This window comes from Odocoileus virginianus, chromosome 19 (assembly GCF_023699985.2).
Source record: "Odocoileus virginianus isolate 20LAN1187 ecotype Illinois chromosome 19, Ovbor_1.2, whole genome shotgun sequence".
In the NCBI taxonomy this organism is placed as follows: Eukaryota; Metazoa; Chordata; class Mammalia; order Artiodactyla; family Cervidae; genus Odocoileus; species Odocoileus virginianus.
Window position 1 is genome coordinate 24,546,841 of NC_069692.1, and position 17,622 is coordinate 24,564,462.

Here is a 17,622-nt window from a genome sequence, read left to right on the forward strand (position 1 = left end):
CTCTTCAGCAGGGCACACTTCTCCAGCTAACCCTCCATAACCACTGCAGATAAAGGATCCCAAACAAACAGAAACGCAGGCTCGAACCACCGTGGCCCTCTGCCATCCTCTCTTAGCCAGCATGCTATTTGAACCAGCCCAGGTTAAGGAAGCCTTGGGTGAGTCCGTGTTATACCAAAGAAGTGAGAATGGCCAGGACTCCCCAGAGCATCTCCAGGGGCCAGAGAAATTGTGTTGCTTCCTTCCCTGCAGTGGCTCAACTAAGGCCTTAGGAGCCTGGGCTGAAAGATCAGCTCAAGGGGGTGGCAGACAGAGGGTGAGTGTGCGGGCAGGGAGAGGCGTAAGGGCCCCGCCAGCACATCTGCAGTGGGCACTTGGAATGTGGCCCATGTCTGAGCGGGGCAGACAGGCAGCCATGGCTGACAGGTGACCGAGAGGTGCAGGGAGACGCCCAGTTCCTGACAGTCCCTCTCTGCACATGACCTTTGCTTCTGCAGACGGTGCCCGGCCCCCCCGCGCAGCAGTGGAGCCGCCAGAGAAACATCTATTGTGGGGCTGGAGCCTACGTGCTTCTCTTGGCACAGTCCTTCTATGAGGTCTCAGAGAAATTTGCTTCTCAAAAGTTGTTCTGCAACTCATCCCTGCCTTCCTTGGCCACTAAGAGTCAGCTCAGTGTCAAAGTGCAGCACCAAGGGCCTTCATCTGCCAACTTCCCCTCCAAGGCAGGCCCCTGGGTTCCATAAGAACCAGAGTGATGACCATTGGCCTGGTGCCCTCCAGGTGTCACCAACACTTAAACCTGAACTGTGTCGGATGGCACCAGCTGGAAGAGCATCACAGTATCCCATGGATTCTTCTGGAGACCCAGCCTGGGTGAAGGATGGCAGGTGCCAGGCCTTGTTATGGCAAAAGTATAACCCTGCTGAAACAAACTGTGCTTCTCATAGCAATCCATCTAACATCAGGCACACACACGGCGTTTTGACGATATTTCTAAAACCTACCTCTGCTGACAAAATGCTTCAGTGACTTCCCACTGACTCTGGGATGAAATCCAAACTCATAAGGCTTACACACAAGGCCATTCAGCATCTGGCCCTACTTATTTTTACAACGTCCTCCTCTGAACTCTGCTAGAACTCCCTTCCTAGATTGCTGCCTTCCCTCCCCTGCCCTTTTTCATCTGGCGAATACTGATTTATGCTTTATAACTTGGCTCAAACAATATCTCCTCCAGGAATTCTTCCCTGACTACTTCCCATGTCTCCTCCCCCTAGCTAGGTTGTGTTCCCCCTTCTCTGAGCTAACACAGCACCCTATTTGTGCTTCTATCAAAGTGCCTAATGTGAAGTACCTTTTCTGGACATCATTGGTTCACCTAACTTTTTCTATACGTTCTTTCAGGGCAAGGACTGTGCTCTTTACATTTATATCTATAATAAAGCGTTTGAAAAAAAAAAGGAGATCCATAAATACTTGCTGAATGAGGGAATGACTTTCAGCATGTGAATGAAAAAGGCTCTGAAATCCACAAAATAGACTATCTCAGTTCTGATTTCCAAAAAAGGTCAGTCTCTAACTTCAGGCCAGTGTGTTTGGTATAAAATTTGGCCAATATATTAGAACTGATTGTGAAAGTCTGGTGTTCTAGAATTTGGAGAAGGAAGCAAAAATCACGAGATACTAACACGGGTTCAAGAATAGTCAGATCAGATTAATCTTTTCCCTGAGGAAATACAGCAGATGCAATCTACCTGGGTTTCAGCAGGACATTTGAGAAGGTTTCTCATGATGTCCTTTTGGACAAATGGAGAACATGAACTGAGTGACAGGACAAACAAATGAGCTTCTGGTCAGTGCAAGGCTGTGCCCAAAGCAACTGTTCGGTGTGGAGGGGACCCAGGGTGGGTAGCCCTGCATTGGGACCCATCTGTCATACATTGTTATTAAAAGCTTGAATGAGGATACCAAGGGTAAGCTGATGTGAACCCGGGAGGGTGACAGAGTATGCTAGATGATAAATCCAGATTTTTAAAGATTTCGAGAGGTTCAAAGAGTGAGCCAGGCTGAAAAAGAACAGGACTAATAATGTGGCAGCAGTAGGATGCCTGAAGGCTTTGTGTGGGCTTCAGGTGGCTATTAGCCTAATGAGTCAGCTATGACAAAATCCAACACACTCATGGGCGCTATCAAAGCACAGCACCCAGGACAAGGGCACTCTAGGCTGGTCAGACAACCATGAAATTAGAGGAGCCTGACCAGGAGGGTGGGGCGCGCCTATAGAGGGACTGCAGGATAGGAGGCTGGTGTGGTCTGAAGAAAGGAAGGCGGGGCTTGGATTTTCCTTGCACACTAGTGTGGTCTGCTCTGCACAGGGGCACCCAGGCCAGGTGACCATGATGCCTCCTTCATTTCCATGTCTGTGTCCCTGGTATAGGCTGCACTGCCCAGAGGAAGGGGTAACAATTTGTTACCCACCACCCGGAGAAACACCTATTTGGGTGTGTCCTCCTGGAGCCCATCCCACTTGTAATTTTACAGAAGATTCACACGTGCTAGCAGTGGCACTAACTGAGCTTCTCCGACTGACTTTCCCTCAGATATTTAAAGGCTTGTTGTGACGGGCTAGAACCATGATTTGTGGTGTCCCAAGGACAAGAACTAGGATCCATGGTGGAGATGGTGGGGAGGCCAAATTCAGCTCAGTAAGAGCTATCAGAAACAGGAGCTGCCAGGAATGGATGGCATGGTGGGGGGGCGGGGAACTGAAAGAGACACTCCCTGTCACTACAGATGATCCAGAAGAGTCTTGAGGCCCACCAGGCACAGATTTTGGAGAGACTTAACATCCTGGATGACCATCAACTGATACCAGCCTCATCAGTGCACCCTGAGTTTCAGCTGTGCATGATGTTATTAACACCCATATTTCTTTCCTAGAAGATCCTGTCTTCAATGTTGGGGTGATGTATATAGATAAAGGACAAGCAGATCTTAAGCCACAAATTTTTTTTGCTTTTGTCATGGTACAATATACATGAGATTTGCCATTTTATCCATTTTTTAGGTGTACAGTTCAGTGGCATTAAATATATTCACACCGTTGTGTGATCAATCTCTAGAATTGTTTCCATGTTGCAAAACTGAAAGACTATATGTTGACAAATACCATTCTACTTTCTGTCTCTTTGAACCTGCCTACATTAGATACCTTGCATAAATGGAATCACACAGCATTTACGTTTCTGTGATTGTGTTATTTCACTTAATAGAATGTTTCCCATAATGAAGCATGTGTAAGAATTTCCTTCCCTTTAAGGAAAGTCATAAAATTTTTTGATTCAAACATTTTTCTGCACATGTCCCACCTTAATCACCTCTGTATCTCTGATTGAGAACCACTGACCTGCAGGGACCCCGGAGGAAACACTTTACCCCCTCATCAGAATACATAGTGTTACAATGGGTATAACTGAAAGCTTAAAGCAAATACATGTAAATCACATGTGAATTCTGAGGAAGAGTGTACCTTTAACCAACCTTGTGAATTCTCTACAAGTAAGAACTGAAATGCTTATTATAAAATTATGGAGAATATTTGAAGAGCTTAGAAAAATGTAAATGTGGATAAAATGTTTAAAAAAACTGAGCACATTTTGCTAAGGCAGGCTTTAAAAATGATTGAATTTCAAAGGAAACTAGATTCATAGCTACTTACTGCACTTTGACGTAATTTGTTAAAGATCCTAAAAACTGTTATGGCCAAGTATCTACATATACATTCCTATCCTGCCCTTTCAGTAGATTCTTTTGATTTAGAAAGGTACTTTCTATCAATTGTAAACAGTTAAAGACTCCAAGGACTATATGTATGACTGTGGTATGTATTAACTATATATTATTGTTATATACATATTATATAGAGTTGTTATGAATTCAAATACCGATAAATACATAAAAATTATTGATACTGGCTTCCTTTGGGAGAGGAAACTGGAGATGATGGAGTGGATGACAAGTGAAAATGCTACCTTTTGGAGCTGTTGTTTTTTTCATATTGTTCATTTAAAAATGTTTTCTAGGCAGCGTTTTCATAGGCTATTTTGTTTTTCTCTTAAATTTTTTATACCAAAAAATCAACAACAGGAAATGTTGCTAAAGATAACTCATCCATAAATAAGCTCCAAGGTTATGTTAAAAATTGGCCAAATCTGAAATTAGCCACCATGCATATTATAATTACTCTCCCATCTTAGTTAAAAATCAGTCTTTTTCCAAAATTAAAATAGTAACATGTGATTTCTACTTTGAGTTCAGGCTCAGTTCTCATATCTTCACTTTAGGGGAGAAAGGGAAGCATTAGGAGATGTACTGAAGAGAAAGTCTTTCTCATTTGGGTTTGTTTTTAAAAAAAAGCAAATGACACTCTAGAATGACCAATTTTCACCTCATACCTCTAATCCACCATCCTGGTAGTTCTCCAATAATCTCTGTACAAAATTTTCAACTATTTGCGGCCTGATAATTGAAAAGTTTTCTTCCATGACTTGGTGTTTCCAAAGGTCTAGGGAAAGAAATACCAATAATAGTATCAGGAAACATTGAACAACTATTAGTAGTTACAAGTGGCAACTGTCCAAGACATAACACAAGGTGTCATTTCCAAATACACAAAAACTAACGGGTGAAGGAGGGGAGTTGGTGGTTGAGGATACAGGATCCTCCAGAACATGGGAATAAGGACGATCTCTAACAAGACTCCTAAGAAAAGATTTGGAAAACACCTCTGAATCCCAGTGGACAGTATTTTGTCATAACTAAATATCCCAAATCAAATGTAATTATTGACTTTATATGACATCTGTTTTCATAAAGTCCCTACATGTAACTGAACAATTATTTTGAGCTAACACAACTATCAGAAATAAATGAAGAGCTATTATATTTATCTATTGAAAAACATTTAAGTGTTACAAATTCAAGTAAGTCGAATACAGAGTTAATTTTAAAAGGTCAGGAAATTCAAAAGAAAGAAGAAAGAGTCACAGATTAGAAATGCAGAGAGCTGCAGAATATGAGCTTAACTCCTGTACTGAAGCAGCAACAAGGCTGACACACGTGTGATAAGTGAAAAAGTGAAAGTGAAAGTCGCTCAGCCGTGTCTGACTCTTTGTGACCCATGGACTATACAGTCCATGAAATTCTCCAGGCCAGAATACTGGAGTGGGTAGCCTCTCCCTTCTCCAGGGGAATCTTCCCAACCCAGGAATCAAACCCAGGTCTCCCGCATTGCAGGCGGATTCCTTACCAGCTGAGCCACAAAGTAAGGATGTGATAAGGCATATACACACTTAATAAGAGTAGCATTGTTTAGGACATCAAAAACTTAGAAACAACACACAAACCATGGTATATCCTTCCAATGGGATAGTATGCAACTGTAAAAAAAGAGAAGAATTTCTCCATGTACTGATGTGAAAAGAATATTCATGGATTGTTAAGTGGAAAATGCAAGGTGTTAAACAGTGGATATAAATAAAATCCTATCTTTTATAAGAAAGATACAATAAATACAATAAAGGGAGAGGCCACCCCCTCAAGGCTATTCAAGGTCATTGCTCCAAAAATTTGGCTTTCTCTGATATCATCATTTCTCCTGTTTCCCTGGATCCTTCACAATAGCACACATTATTTCTTCAACCTCATACAAATCTTCCACTTGACCCTGTTTCCCATGTCAACCTTTGCTTCATTCCTTTGCTCCTTTCTCAGCAAAACTCTCCAAAAGAGATGTCTACACATATCGTCTGTGACTTCTTTCAAAATCCTTCTTAGACCCGCTTACCCAGCTGTTACTGTCACCATTCCACTGAAAGTGATCCTGTCATAAACAGCAGTGACCTCAACATGGCTAAAGCCAGTGCTTTCACTTGACTTTCAGTAACATGTCACAAAATTTGCCACTTCCTCTTGCTTGAGAAGTTTTCACCACCAAACGTTGGGGGACCGCTCTGTCCTACTTTCTCTCTACCTCACTGTTCCTTATAGGCTCCTTTTTCTGACTTTCCTTCTACCCACCCACCCCCAACCCCACCCAGCTCTTAACTTTAGTGTCCTAGGACTCAGCCCTTGGTTTGCCTTTATTTTTTTCTATCTATATTCACCCCCTTGACTATCTCATCTAGTATCATGGCTAAATACCATCTATATGCTGATAACTCTCAAATTTAGATCAAATGCCCACTTGGCGTCTCTTCTTGCATGTCTGAAAGGTATTTCAAGCTTCACTTGTGCATAATTAAACTTGTGATCTTCCCTCCCTAACTTGCCATCTCAGCAGATGGCAATTCAGTTTTCCCAAATGCTCAGGTCAAAAATCTTGGAGTCATCATGGACTCTTCTCTTTTCTCCAAACTCTGTACCCAATCCATCAATGACTACTTCAAAAATATGCCCAGAATCTTTACCACTTAATACTTCCACTGCTCCTAACTTTGTTGGATTCACCATCTTCTCTTGCTTGGATTAATGCAATAACCTCAAAACCAATCTCTCCCTTCTTCCGCCTTTTCTTTCCAACATAGCAGCCAGAGAAATTCTATTCTAAAATGTCAGATCATGCCACTCAAAGTCTGGGACAGGTTCCCCATCACATTCAGAGTAAACACTGAAGTCCTCATGAGACCCTACATGATATTGCCCTTTCGTGTTTCCTCTCTGACACCTACTGCTCTCCACTCTCTCCACTGCAGCTACACTTGGGTCTTTGCTGTTCCCTAAACATGACAGGTATGCTCTGCTTCAGGGCTTTGTATGGGTTGCCCTTCTGTCTGGAATGCTCTTCCTCCAGATACCCTTATAGCTAACTCCTTCACCTGCTTCAATTTCGCTCAAAATGTCACTTTCTCAGTAAAGTCTATCCTGACCTCCCTATTTAAAATGACAATGTGTCCCTTCAAACCACCACACCACCATCCTCCTCACTCCACTATTTTCTTATTTCTTACATGCCTTGATTATTTTCTGTCTATCCCCTACAAGATGATAAATTAATTCCATGAGAATAAGGATTTTTTCTCCATGACAGTTAGGATGTACAACAGTCCTCCCTCATTCATGGTTTTGCTTTCTGCAGTTTTAGTTGCCTGTGGTCAACTGCAGTCTGTAAATACTAGACGGAAAATTGCAGAACTAAACAATTCATACACTTTAAATTGAGCACTGTTTTGAATATCACAATGAAATCTCGTGCCATCCAGCTATGTTCCACCCCACCTGGGGTCCCCAACCACTAATATAGTCTTCTCCTGGCATCAAAGCATGGACATTACAACAGCTGATGATCCAGGATCACCCAAAGCAGATGATCCCCCTTCTGACCTATCATCGAAGCTCAGTGGAAGCCTGAAGAGTGCTAAATCACAATGCCGATGTCACTTTCTCTTGTCACATAGGCATTTCATCATCTCATACCATTACACAAAGAAGGATAAGAACGGTACACTATTTTGGGAGAGACTACATTCACATAACTTTTATTACAATATATTGTAATTTTTCAATTTTATTATTATTGTTAATTTCTTACTGTGCTAAACTTACAAATTAAACTTTATCACAGGTATGTATAGAAAAAACATAGTATACTATATATATGTATATATAGTAAAGATACTATATTTACTGTAGTACAAATATATATATATATATATATATATATTGGAGCAGGCAATGACAACCATGGGCTCAGATGGTAAAGAATCCGCCTGCAATGTGGGAGACCTGTGTTCAATCCCTGCGTTGGGAAGATCCCCTGGCGGAGGGAATGGCAACCCACTCCAGTATTCTTGCCCGGAGAATTCCATGGACAGAGGAACCTGGCAGGCTACAGTTCATGGGGTCACAAAGAGTTGGATACGACTGAGTGAATTTCACTTCACTTTATTGTTAATTTCTTACTGTGCTTAACTTATAAATTGAACTTTATCATAGGTATGTATGTATAGAAAAAACATACACTATGTTTACTATAGTATACAATGTATTGGAGCAGGTAATGGCAACCCACTCCTGTATTCTTGCCTGGAGAATCCTATGGACAGAGGAGCCTGGTGGGCTACAGTCCATGAGGTCACAGAGAGTTGGGCATGACTGAAACAACTGAGTATATACGTGTGTGTGTGTGTGTGTGTGTGTGTGTGTGTATGTGTGTGTGTGTGTGTGTGTGTGTAGGGTTTGGTACTATCCCCAGTTTCAGGCATCCTCTAGAGGTGTTTGAACATGCTCTCCACTGAAAAGGGGGGACTACTATATGCCCAAAACAGTGCTTAGAATATATAGCCTAGAAAATAGCAGGTGCTTAGGAAATAGGTATTGAATAAAAGGATGAATTAGTACATGTATAAAAAGCACTGAAAGGATACATTAAAAACTGAAAAAGATGATTACATAGGGGTGGCAATGAACCTTCTAAATAAATGTTTTGTGTCATTTTGAGTTTTGAACCAGGTGAATGCATTATCTGTTATCAAGTTAAATATATGACAGTGCTGCAACAATGAAGTATGTCAACACTCTAACTTCCATTTGGGAGAGCAAAAGTACCTGTGCGTGGTAATTATGCTGGGTGGGGCCTATTTCCTTCTGCATGGTGCCAGGAGAGTCATTTTTTTTTTTAAATTAAGGTATAATTGACACACAACATTGTGTTCGTTCCACATTCAAATAGTGACTCAATATTTCTATCGATCACAAAATGATCACCACCATAAGTCTGGTTACTGTCTGTCACCATACACACTTATTACAATATTATGAACTATGTTCCCTATGCTGTATATTTCATCCCCGTGACTCATTTATTTTGCAACTGGAAGCTTGTACCTCTTAACCTCCCTCGCCTATTCTCTCCTCTTCCCGCTCCAGGGGAGTCTTGAAACTAAGAGAGACCTATGGCATCAGAGGTAGGAGCCCAGCCCCGTTCCTCCGCTCCCTTTTCTGTTAGGGGTGGGACTGGCCCTCAGCAAGTGCACCCACAGGGTCTCTCCCTGCCTCCGGCTGTTTCTAATTTTAGATGGGATCTCCTACTCATACTTCCATTTTTCTGACAGGAGACTCAGTACACACAAGAGAAAGCATCCAGCAAAATCCTCCCAGAAATGTGATATGACAGAGCAGGAGTCTCTGGTATTTATATTTACTGTTATTTATTGGGGGTCCTGGTTTTCAAAATGGCACTCCACATTTCTTCTACAATTGGCTACCTTCCATCATAAACAAATAAATCTGATTTTGTTTTTTTCTTTAGGATAATGAAAGTAAATAGACTTATCGCCACTCTCCTAATATAGTTGAAGTAGGAAATCCAAAAGAATTAATGCTGTGAGTACAAGTTCATGCTTCTAAGAAGTTTAAGACTTTCACAAATCTAAACTTTGATAGGACAGACCTCATGTATGCTTCAGAAATTCTCAGATAAGGAAGTGTGTATAGGGTTCTTCTTCTAGGGTACTCTCCTGGCAGGTCACTGGCTCACAGATAAGCCTGGCCAGGGGCTACACACTTCTAGTTTGGAGACCTTCCCCTGCCAAATGCCTACAAAGCTGGTTTGGGGTTTAGCTTTGGACTTAGCTGAGGGGGAAATATTCTATTTACTAAAGGGTTGGGTTTCATCTGGTCCCATCACTTCATGGGAAATAGATGAGGAAACAGTGCCAGACTTTATTTTTTGGGGCTCCAAAATCACTGCAGATGGTGATTGCAGCCATGAAATTAAAAGACGCTTACTCCTTGGAAGGAAAGTTATGACCAATCTAGATAGTATATTAAAATGCAGAGATATTACTTTGCCAACAAATGTCCGTCTAGTCAAGGCTATGGTTTTTCCAGTGGTCATGTATGAATGTGAGAGTTGGACTGTGAAGAAAGCTGAGTGCCAAAGAGTTGATGATTTTGAACTGTGGTGTGGAGAAGACTCTTGAGAGTCCCTTGGACTGCAAGAAGATCGAACCAGTCCATCCTAAAGGAGATCAGTCCTGGGTGTTCATTGGAAGGACTGATGCTGAAGCTGAAACTCCAGTACTTTGGCCACCTCATGGGAAGAGTTGACTCATTGGAAAAGACCCTGATGCTGAGAGGGATTGGGGGCGGGAGGAGAAGGGGACAACAGAGGATGAGATGGCTGGATGGCATCACTGACTTGATGGACATGAGTTTGAGTAGACTCCAGGAGTTGGTGATGGACATGGAGGCCTGGCATGCTGCGATTCATGGGGTCGCAAAGAGTTGGACATGACTGAGTTACTGAACTGAACTGAACTGGGAAATCTTCACAGCATGCTTCTTCTTCCTGAGTTCAAGTCAGACATGTGTCTGCATCTGTGTGCAGGAGTCAGGGGAAGTCAGGGTGAGTAGAATTCATCCAAGAGAAGCACTTCCTGGCCAGGTGGTGTTCGTGGTCTCCACATGTGTTTTATTTTTGGTGTGTGTGTGGCCATGGCTTCTCTAAGAAGAAATGTAGAGGTGGGAGGGAGATAGCATACTGGGGGTTCAATTAGGGCTTTTTCTTCCCTTTTACTCTGTTCCCAGATCATTTGACTGAAGGAAACTTCGACTTCCTGGTGGCCAAACCACTTCCCCTCTCTTCTCTGAACACCCCACCTGCCCCACCCCCCATACAGTCCCCTTCCTCTAGGAAGGGCACCTTGATTTGGCAGCACTTCACTTCTCTAACCCCTGGAGAAGGAAATGGCAACCCACTCCAGTATTCTTGCCTGGGGAATCCCATACACAGAGGAGCCTGATGGGCTATGGTCCATGGGGTCGCAAAGAGTCAGATATGACTAAGGACACAGCACAGCACTTCTCTAACATAACCACAAACTCACTGTGCCTGAGCAGCCCCTGTGTCCTCAGCCAAGGCAGAACTGGAGGCACACAACTGCCAATAATCACGGCTATTTTCTTGACCAGTAGGGTGGTGGTGGTGGGGAGTGGGTAGATTGAAAGCCTTATTGCTTCAAGCATATGCGTGGATTCTGTACTGCTTTGCTTCTCAAAATGCTGCCCAGAACACTAGTTCTTTGAGTTGATGAAAGATCGTCCCAAGGTTCTGTGGTCGTATAAATTCAAAGAACATTTCATGCTCTCTCTGGAGATTCACAATACACAATAGGACAGTAAAGGCTCTGAGAAGGTCTGGAGTAAGGGAACCTTTCTAACATTATTTACTCAGTTTCCCAAACACTTTTAAAAAGCTAATAAAACCCTTACCTTTTTCCCTAACCCCTGCAAGTAGAAATCCTCCTGTCCAAGGCAATCAAGAGTAAGAGTTGGTTGGTCAATCATAAAAAGTCTGTTAAACCAGAGAATGCTTTAAAAATGACATGCACTATCTAAAAAATTTTAAAATAAAAATTCACAAATATACAAACATTTGTCAATCTTCTAACATGGACTCTAGGCTTTTTCTTTGTATGCACCCACTCATTGGAATTCTGTACCATAAATCATAATACAAGGTGTGTGGTCTACAATTTTGTGTGTGTGTGTGTTTTGGTTGCTTTTTATGGAGATAAATCTTAAAGACCATGAAATAACCCAAACGCCTCATTCTTTGTTTTTTTAAAGAAGTTTTAGGTTGACAGAATAATTGGACAGTTCAGCACCCTCACTCAAAACACACAGCCTCCCTGACTATCAACTTCCCACACCAGTGGGTACAATTGCTACAACTGATGAACCTACATTGATACATCATTGTCATCCAAAGTCCATAGTGTACATTATGACTCACTCCTGTGAAACTATGGATTTGACAAATGTATAATAGCATGTATCCACTATTATAGTATCATACAGAATAGTTTCATGGCCCGAAAAATCCTCTGTGTTCTGTTTACTCCTTCTTCTCTCCACTCCCAACTGCTATCGATCGCTGAACTTTTTCCTGGCTCCATGATTTTGTCTCTTCTTGAATGTCACATAGTTGGCATCACACAATATGTAGTCTTTTCAAGTTGACTTCTTTCACTTAATAATATGCATTTAAGTTTCCTTCATGTCTTTTCATGATGTGATAACTCATTTCTTTTTACTGTTCAGTAGTATTCCATTGACTGGATGTACCACAATTTATTTCAGTTTAGTTTTTATAGAACAGATCTTTCTTTTTGTACTATTTCATTAGTTTACATAGTAAGTAAATTACTCAAACACAATGACAAGTAAAACTGGCACAAACAGGTTTGGAGCAAACAATGATCAGTGATGCTAGGTAAACATATGCAACCCAAAGGCTGTAATTAGTGAGCACCTTGCTGGCTTGTATTACTAAGAAAATGGAAAGATTCAGGTAATCCATGAGTCTGTGGTTGGGAGAACTACTGCATTAACATGTTGAGGAGTTAGTATTCTAGGGCACACTGCTGGGGAAATGCTGACTCAGCCCATGTTCTCCCAGATGTTTTGATTGTGCTTCTTTCAAGAAAAGCATTTTTGTTGATTCACCTTTAACATGTCTTTTTATGTATTCATAACTACCTCCAGTACTACCACTGGCTAATATTGCAAAACATGCTGCACATAGGGTGAGATTCACCAACAGTGAGAGTGAATCTCAATCCACATTCCCAATAGTTTCTTTGACTTAAAAAAAATTTTTGTCTGACTCCTTAGATGTGATTAGTCTATCTTTTTAAACCTCATAACATGACTGAAGATAAGCATGAACTAGGATTAAAACTGTCATCTCTATTATTTCTTATTATTCTCTTGTGGACTGCCTCCCCATGGTCACGTTAGGATACCTTACTAAAGAGTGTAACATGGATTTCTTATGTACGGACTTTATCTATTTAGAAATTCTAGTATTTTCTTCCCCCATCCCTAGGCTATATGTCTCTACTCTGGAGACTGCTGGCCTTATAACTGCTCAGAGAAATTGAGAAAGTCAATTAAAATTTACTTCAATGCCAAAATGTCAAAGATGGGGAATGCAGAGCCTCTTTGAATCAGTGGAGCCTATCTCTCTGTTAAGCAAGGCCTGAGGCTGAGCGAGGATGTCTGGGGCTGCTCTTGATTGCTCTCAGGGGGAACACAAACTACCAAGAACTAGGTGTGGCTGTGACATTTTCAGATGCTCTCAGACAAACTGGAAGCTCATTCAGAAGCTTATAAAAAGATTAAGCTCCAGGACAAGGTGGAGAGGAGGGAAGTAAACAGGAGAAATATTTAAGCCTGTGATGTCCCCTGTTCTCAATACTCTCCATTTCCAGCTCCCTCTGGAGAAACCCCTAGCCCCAAGCTAGCCTTGACCACAAAGCGTGGCCACTGCATGAAGAAGCAGGACCTGTTGGAAGCCCCGATTCACTATGGCTGCTTCCTACTGCTGAGATGAGCAATAGGTGAATGAGATACCCAAGGTTTTACCATCTTCTTCCTCTGTGAGACCCAGCCCACAGTGGTCTCAGGAAGACAAAGTCGAAGAATATAAAAGCACCCCTGGTACACAGTGGGGACTCCATCACTTGTACTGGGGGACACTCAGCAGAGGAGGAGATCCAGGCCTCCGCACCAAAGCATGCTGAACAGACCCCAAACAAAACCAGCAATAACAAAACACTCTCACTACTGCTGTTTATTTTAAAAATCTTATGAGTACAGAATCTGAACAAAACTTTAGAATTGGCCAGTATATTCTAGCCAGAGTAAGGTTTGCTAATATCAACCTTACCACCATTAAAAATAACTCAACCCCTCCCCTTTGCCTGACTCCCACCAGCTCCTTACTGAAGGCCCTTGACAAGCACAGCTGATGAGCGCCCTGCACAAGGCAACACACAGCTCAGCCGCAAGGCAAAGACACTTCCTCCCCTGGGCCCCCACCTGGCCATCTCATACGAACCACGGCCCTAAATCACACAGATGGCTGCACCTGCTGTATGCTTGTGGATTTTCTCCAAGGACTCAGAAGGAAGCTACCTAGATGCAGCAAACAGCATAAACACCAGAGACTTTGTGCCTGTGAAATGCTCTGTAACTGGAGCTCAATCACACCTGGCTCTCTGGTGACATTCAGAGATACTCAGTTGGTGGGGCTTCCCCTCTTGCCACACAGCCTTTCCCCAAAGTCCTGCTTGCAGAATTCAGTTACTCGAAGCACTGATAAAACCACAGGGTCTTAGTGAGGACAGAGGTTATTAATTAACATTACAATGTCTGTGGACCTTGTCTCAAAAGGAAACCCTAATTAATTTTGTCGGTCAGACAATTCTCCTTAGCTCAAAGATCGGGGATTTTCCTACAGAATTAGTAGGAGTTAGGAACAAACACTGTAGTTCAGAGAAGACCAGTCACACAATCTATGGTGCCCCATGAAAAATACAAATTCAGGCTTGTTCAAAACACAGGGAAAAGGTACCATTAAAGGTACTAAAATATAAAATATTTTTCTTTCTTCTGTGGTCTCTCTTTTGACCTGTCAGGGTGTTTTTGTTTTAATGTTGAACTCCCAGGCTTGGGGATGCTGGCAGGGCAAGTGCAACCTTCACAGCCATCAGGGCCCCTACCCTGTGATGGGGGGCATGAATACACATGGTCTACCAGCTACTGGACTGAGGCTTCATGCCCTAGCCAGGGGCAAAGAAGTTGAGCCAGGTATCTCCTCTTCCCACTGGCCCATTGCTCCTATCCACCACGGATGGGCAACCCCAAGGGTACTGCATCCTCTGCCCTGGGTTAGTCTAGGTACACAGGGATGGGCAGCAAGCTCACTTTCACTAAGTTGCCCATCAAACACACCACAGTGTTGTCAGGCTGGAGTCCCTGAGATGCTGCCAGGTACACATGCCCCACACATGCCCTCACCACGCTCAGGCCCCCACTGGTGTGGGGAGTGGCAACAACTGAATGGGGATGGTGAGGGGGAGGTTAGTGATGCCTGGGGTGGCAGAGAGCAGAGGACTGGGCAGAGAGAACTCCTCCTGGCAAGGTGGGGAGGCAGCAGGAGGTGGGACTGTGAGCCTAGGCACCAAGCCTTTGGTGCTTACTCCATTGGTTCACTGGACACCACTGACAGATTACAAATTCTAGGTTAAAATAAACAGTGTCAAGATGGCACCAGTAGAGCGTGGTGCCACCACTCCCCATGTGGCCCTGTGGGAGTCCTGTGAGAGTGCATGGGTCACTTGCCCACGAAGTCCTCCTGACTTTGGACCTCAGATGAAAGGAAACAATTTTGATTGCCTTCCCACCCCAAGTTCGTGTATTTCTAAGACAGATATGTATTTCCTCCATTTCAACTTTATTCTTTATTTCAGTTAGGAGTTAATCAGAAGAGACTGAAGTTTACAGATGTTCTCTATTTAAAAGCCCTCTAAGTGAAGAATACATATTCTTCAAAACATGAAAAGTACTCCTTTCTGAGCACAGGTAACTATATTCAATAGTTAGTAACAAATTACAGTGGAAAACAATCTGATAAAGAAGATACATAACTGAATCACCAGATACTGATACAACATTGTAAATCAACTATACTTCAATGAAAATTTTTAAAAAGTACTTATTTGAACTCCCCTGGTGGCCCAGTGGCGAAGAATCCGCCTGCCAGTGTGGGAGACACGGGTTTGATCCCTCGTCCAAGACGACCCCACATACTGTGGAGCAACTGAGCCCGTGAACCACAGCCACTGAGCTCTCTCTCTGGAGCCCACAAGCCGAAGCCACGAGAGCTCCTGCAGCAATGAAGACCCAGGGAAGCCAAAAATAACATAAATAAATAACTTTTAGATACTATTTTCTGGGCATTGCAGTGCTTTTGTTTTTCCATGAACATGGATAGATACATGGATTGCTTTTATCATTAGGAAAAATAATTAAAATGTTATTTTCTAAAGTAATAAACATACTTTACCTGTAGGGAGAGTATGCTGCTCCTTGGACTTTTCTGATACAACCAGTGTTATCTCTTTGTTAACTTTCCTTATTACCTCCTGGATCATATGAATTTCGAGATTTTCCAGAAGTTTCTGAAGCTAGAGTAAGCAGTTTGAGAGTCACTCTTCACTATTAGCTTATACTCCAGGCTCCTAAATTCTTACATGAGGGCCTTGGGCTGGGTCCTGTCCTTTAGCTACTCTCTACTGAGGAAGAAGAAAGGATTCTTTTTTTGACGTTCCCAAGTGGGGTAAAGGCATCTTTTTGGCGACAAATATCTCTTCTTCCTGGCTCATATCTCAAAGGGTTGATAAAATACAACCCTTTTTTTTTTACCAGGTTCTGCTAAATTGCAAAGTGCTCAGTGTCTGAAGTGACCTCTTATGTTTTGGAGTCTCTAAATATGGCCAGGAATTTCATGACCTGTTTTATAAAAAGCGAGAGTGTCTGAAACTCAATTTAGATACCACGGAGGATTTCACAAGAAGATATTAATCCATACACGACCAAGAGAAAACTCTGATCTAATACCCATGAGCCCTTACTTTACCCTTTATGCTTACAAAGCCCATGTTTCTCCCTGGTGCTAGAGAGGAAGCAGAGTTCAAAAGGGTAAGCAATGGTCACGGGACTGGGGTGTATGTGGAGAAGGGGCAGTGCTGAGTTCTCCTGGATGCTTAGCGGACATGCATCTCTGTACTTACACCCATGTAACTAGAGTCTTTGTTCCCTGTTATAATAAGCTCAGCCAGGGACAGCCTGTGTCCCAGGACCAAAGGGAACAAGCACTTGGAAAAACAACCCCTCCACACACCATCAACACACACCATCAACACACACCAAATAGACTAGTACATAAATTGTGTTGTCTTATTCTCAGAAAAACAATCGTGGAAGCTATTTTAAATATTCTATTTCTGTGAGCATGTGTTGGGGTGAGAGGATACTTTTCTCCTGAACTTTATGTTTAAGATGCTAGTGGTTATGTTTCCTGTTGTCTTTTGTGGTGGTGCACTTTAATTTGAGGAAAATAAGAATATGAAAACCTTGAATTACAGAACTAAGACATTAAGGTTAGCTATTTGCTTAATTAAAGCCCCACATACCTTTAAACACTTAAACAGCCTTAGAGTCTGTTCAACAATTTACAAACCCTCAATTTACACTTAACTTCTAGAAGAAAAACACCACTTGGGTATAGCCATAGTTTTACATGCTAATGCCATAAAGCAGATTTTCAAGCCAAGTTCAAAATAGCTTCTACATACCTGTTGAGTTTTTATTTCAATTTCTGAAGCTCCTTTGGGGGGAAGAATACACTGACTAGTTATTAAAATTTCTTCAAATTCATCTTCTTTCCCCATCTGCCTAGCTATAGCTTTCATGCTGGGGTAGAGAATATCAGTTCTATTAAAGAAGAGCAACAGAAATTAGCAAACAAACATTTTTTTTCTCTTTTAGATTTTCTGACAATTCTTTTCATTCATGTTCTGTTTCCTGTCATCATGCATAAACCTCCCAACTTGTCATAGACACTCACATCAACATCTAAATTCACCATAGTTGCCACTCCCTTAGTCAATATGTTGTGTGTTTTCTATGCCTTTTCACTCAAGCAGCATATTATCAACACTGACTTTTTCTTTCTTAGATAGTTTTTAAAAACCCAATTTTCTTAAGAAAGAA

The 17,622-nt window shown here is 42.2% G+C and overlaps 1 protein-coding gene across 1 annotated transcript in view; it reads right to left on the bottom strand.

The window, feature by feature from the left end:
* Positions 1–17,622, bottom strand: part of CCDC162 (uncharacterized) — a 150,019-nt gene that overhangs the window by 18,283 nt on the left and 114,114 nt on the right. Inside the window, exons 32-34 of the mRNA XM_020876610.2 lie at positions 17,205–17,343; positions 15,914–16,034; positions 4,455–4,564 (exon numbers count right to left, since the gene is read on the bottom strand). Of these exons, the coding sequence (XP_020732269.2) occupies positions 4,455–4,564; positions 15,914–16,034; positions 17,205–17,343 (370 nt within the window). The remainder of the gene's footprint in view (positions 1–4,454; positions 4,565–15,913; positions 16,035–17,204; positions 17,344–17,622) is intronic.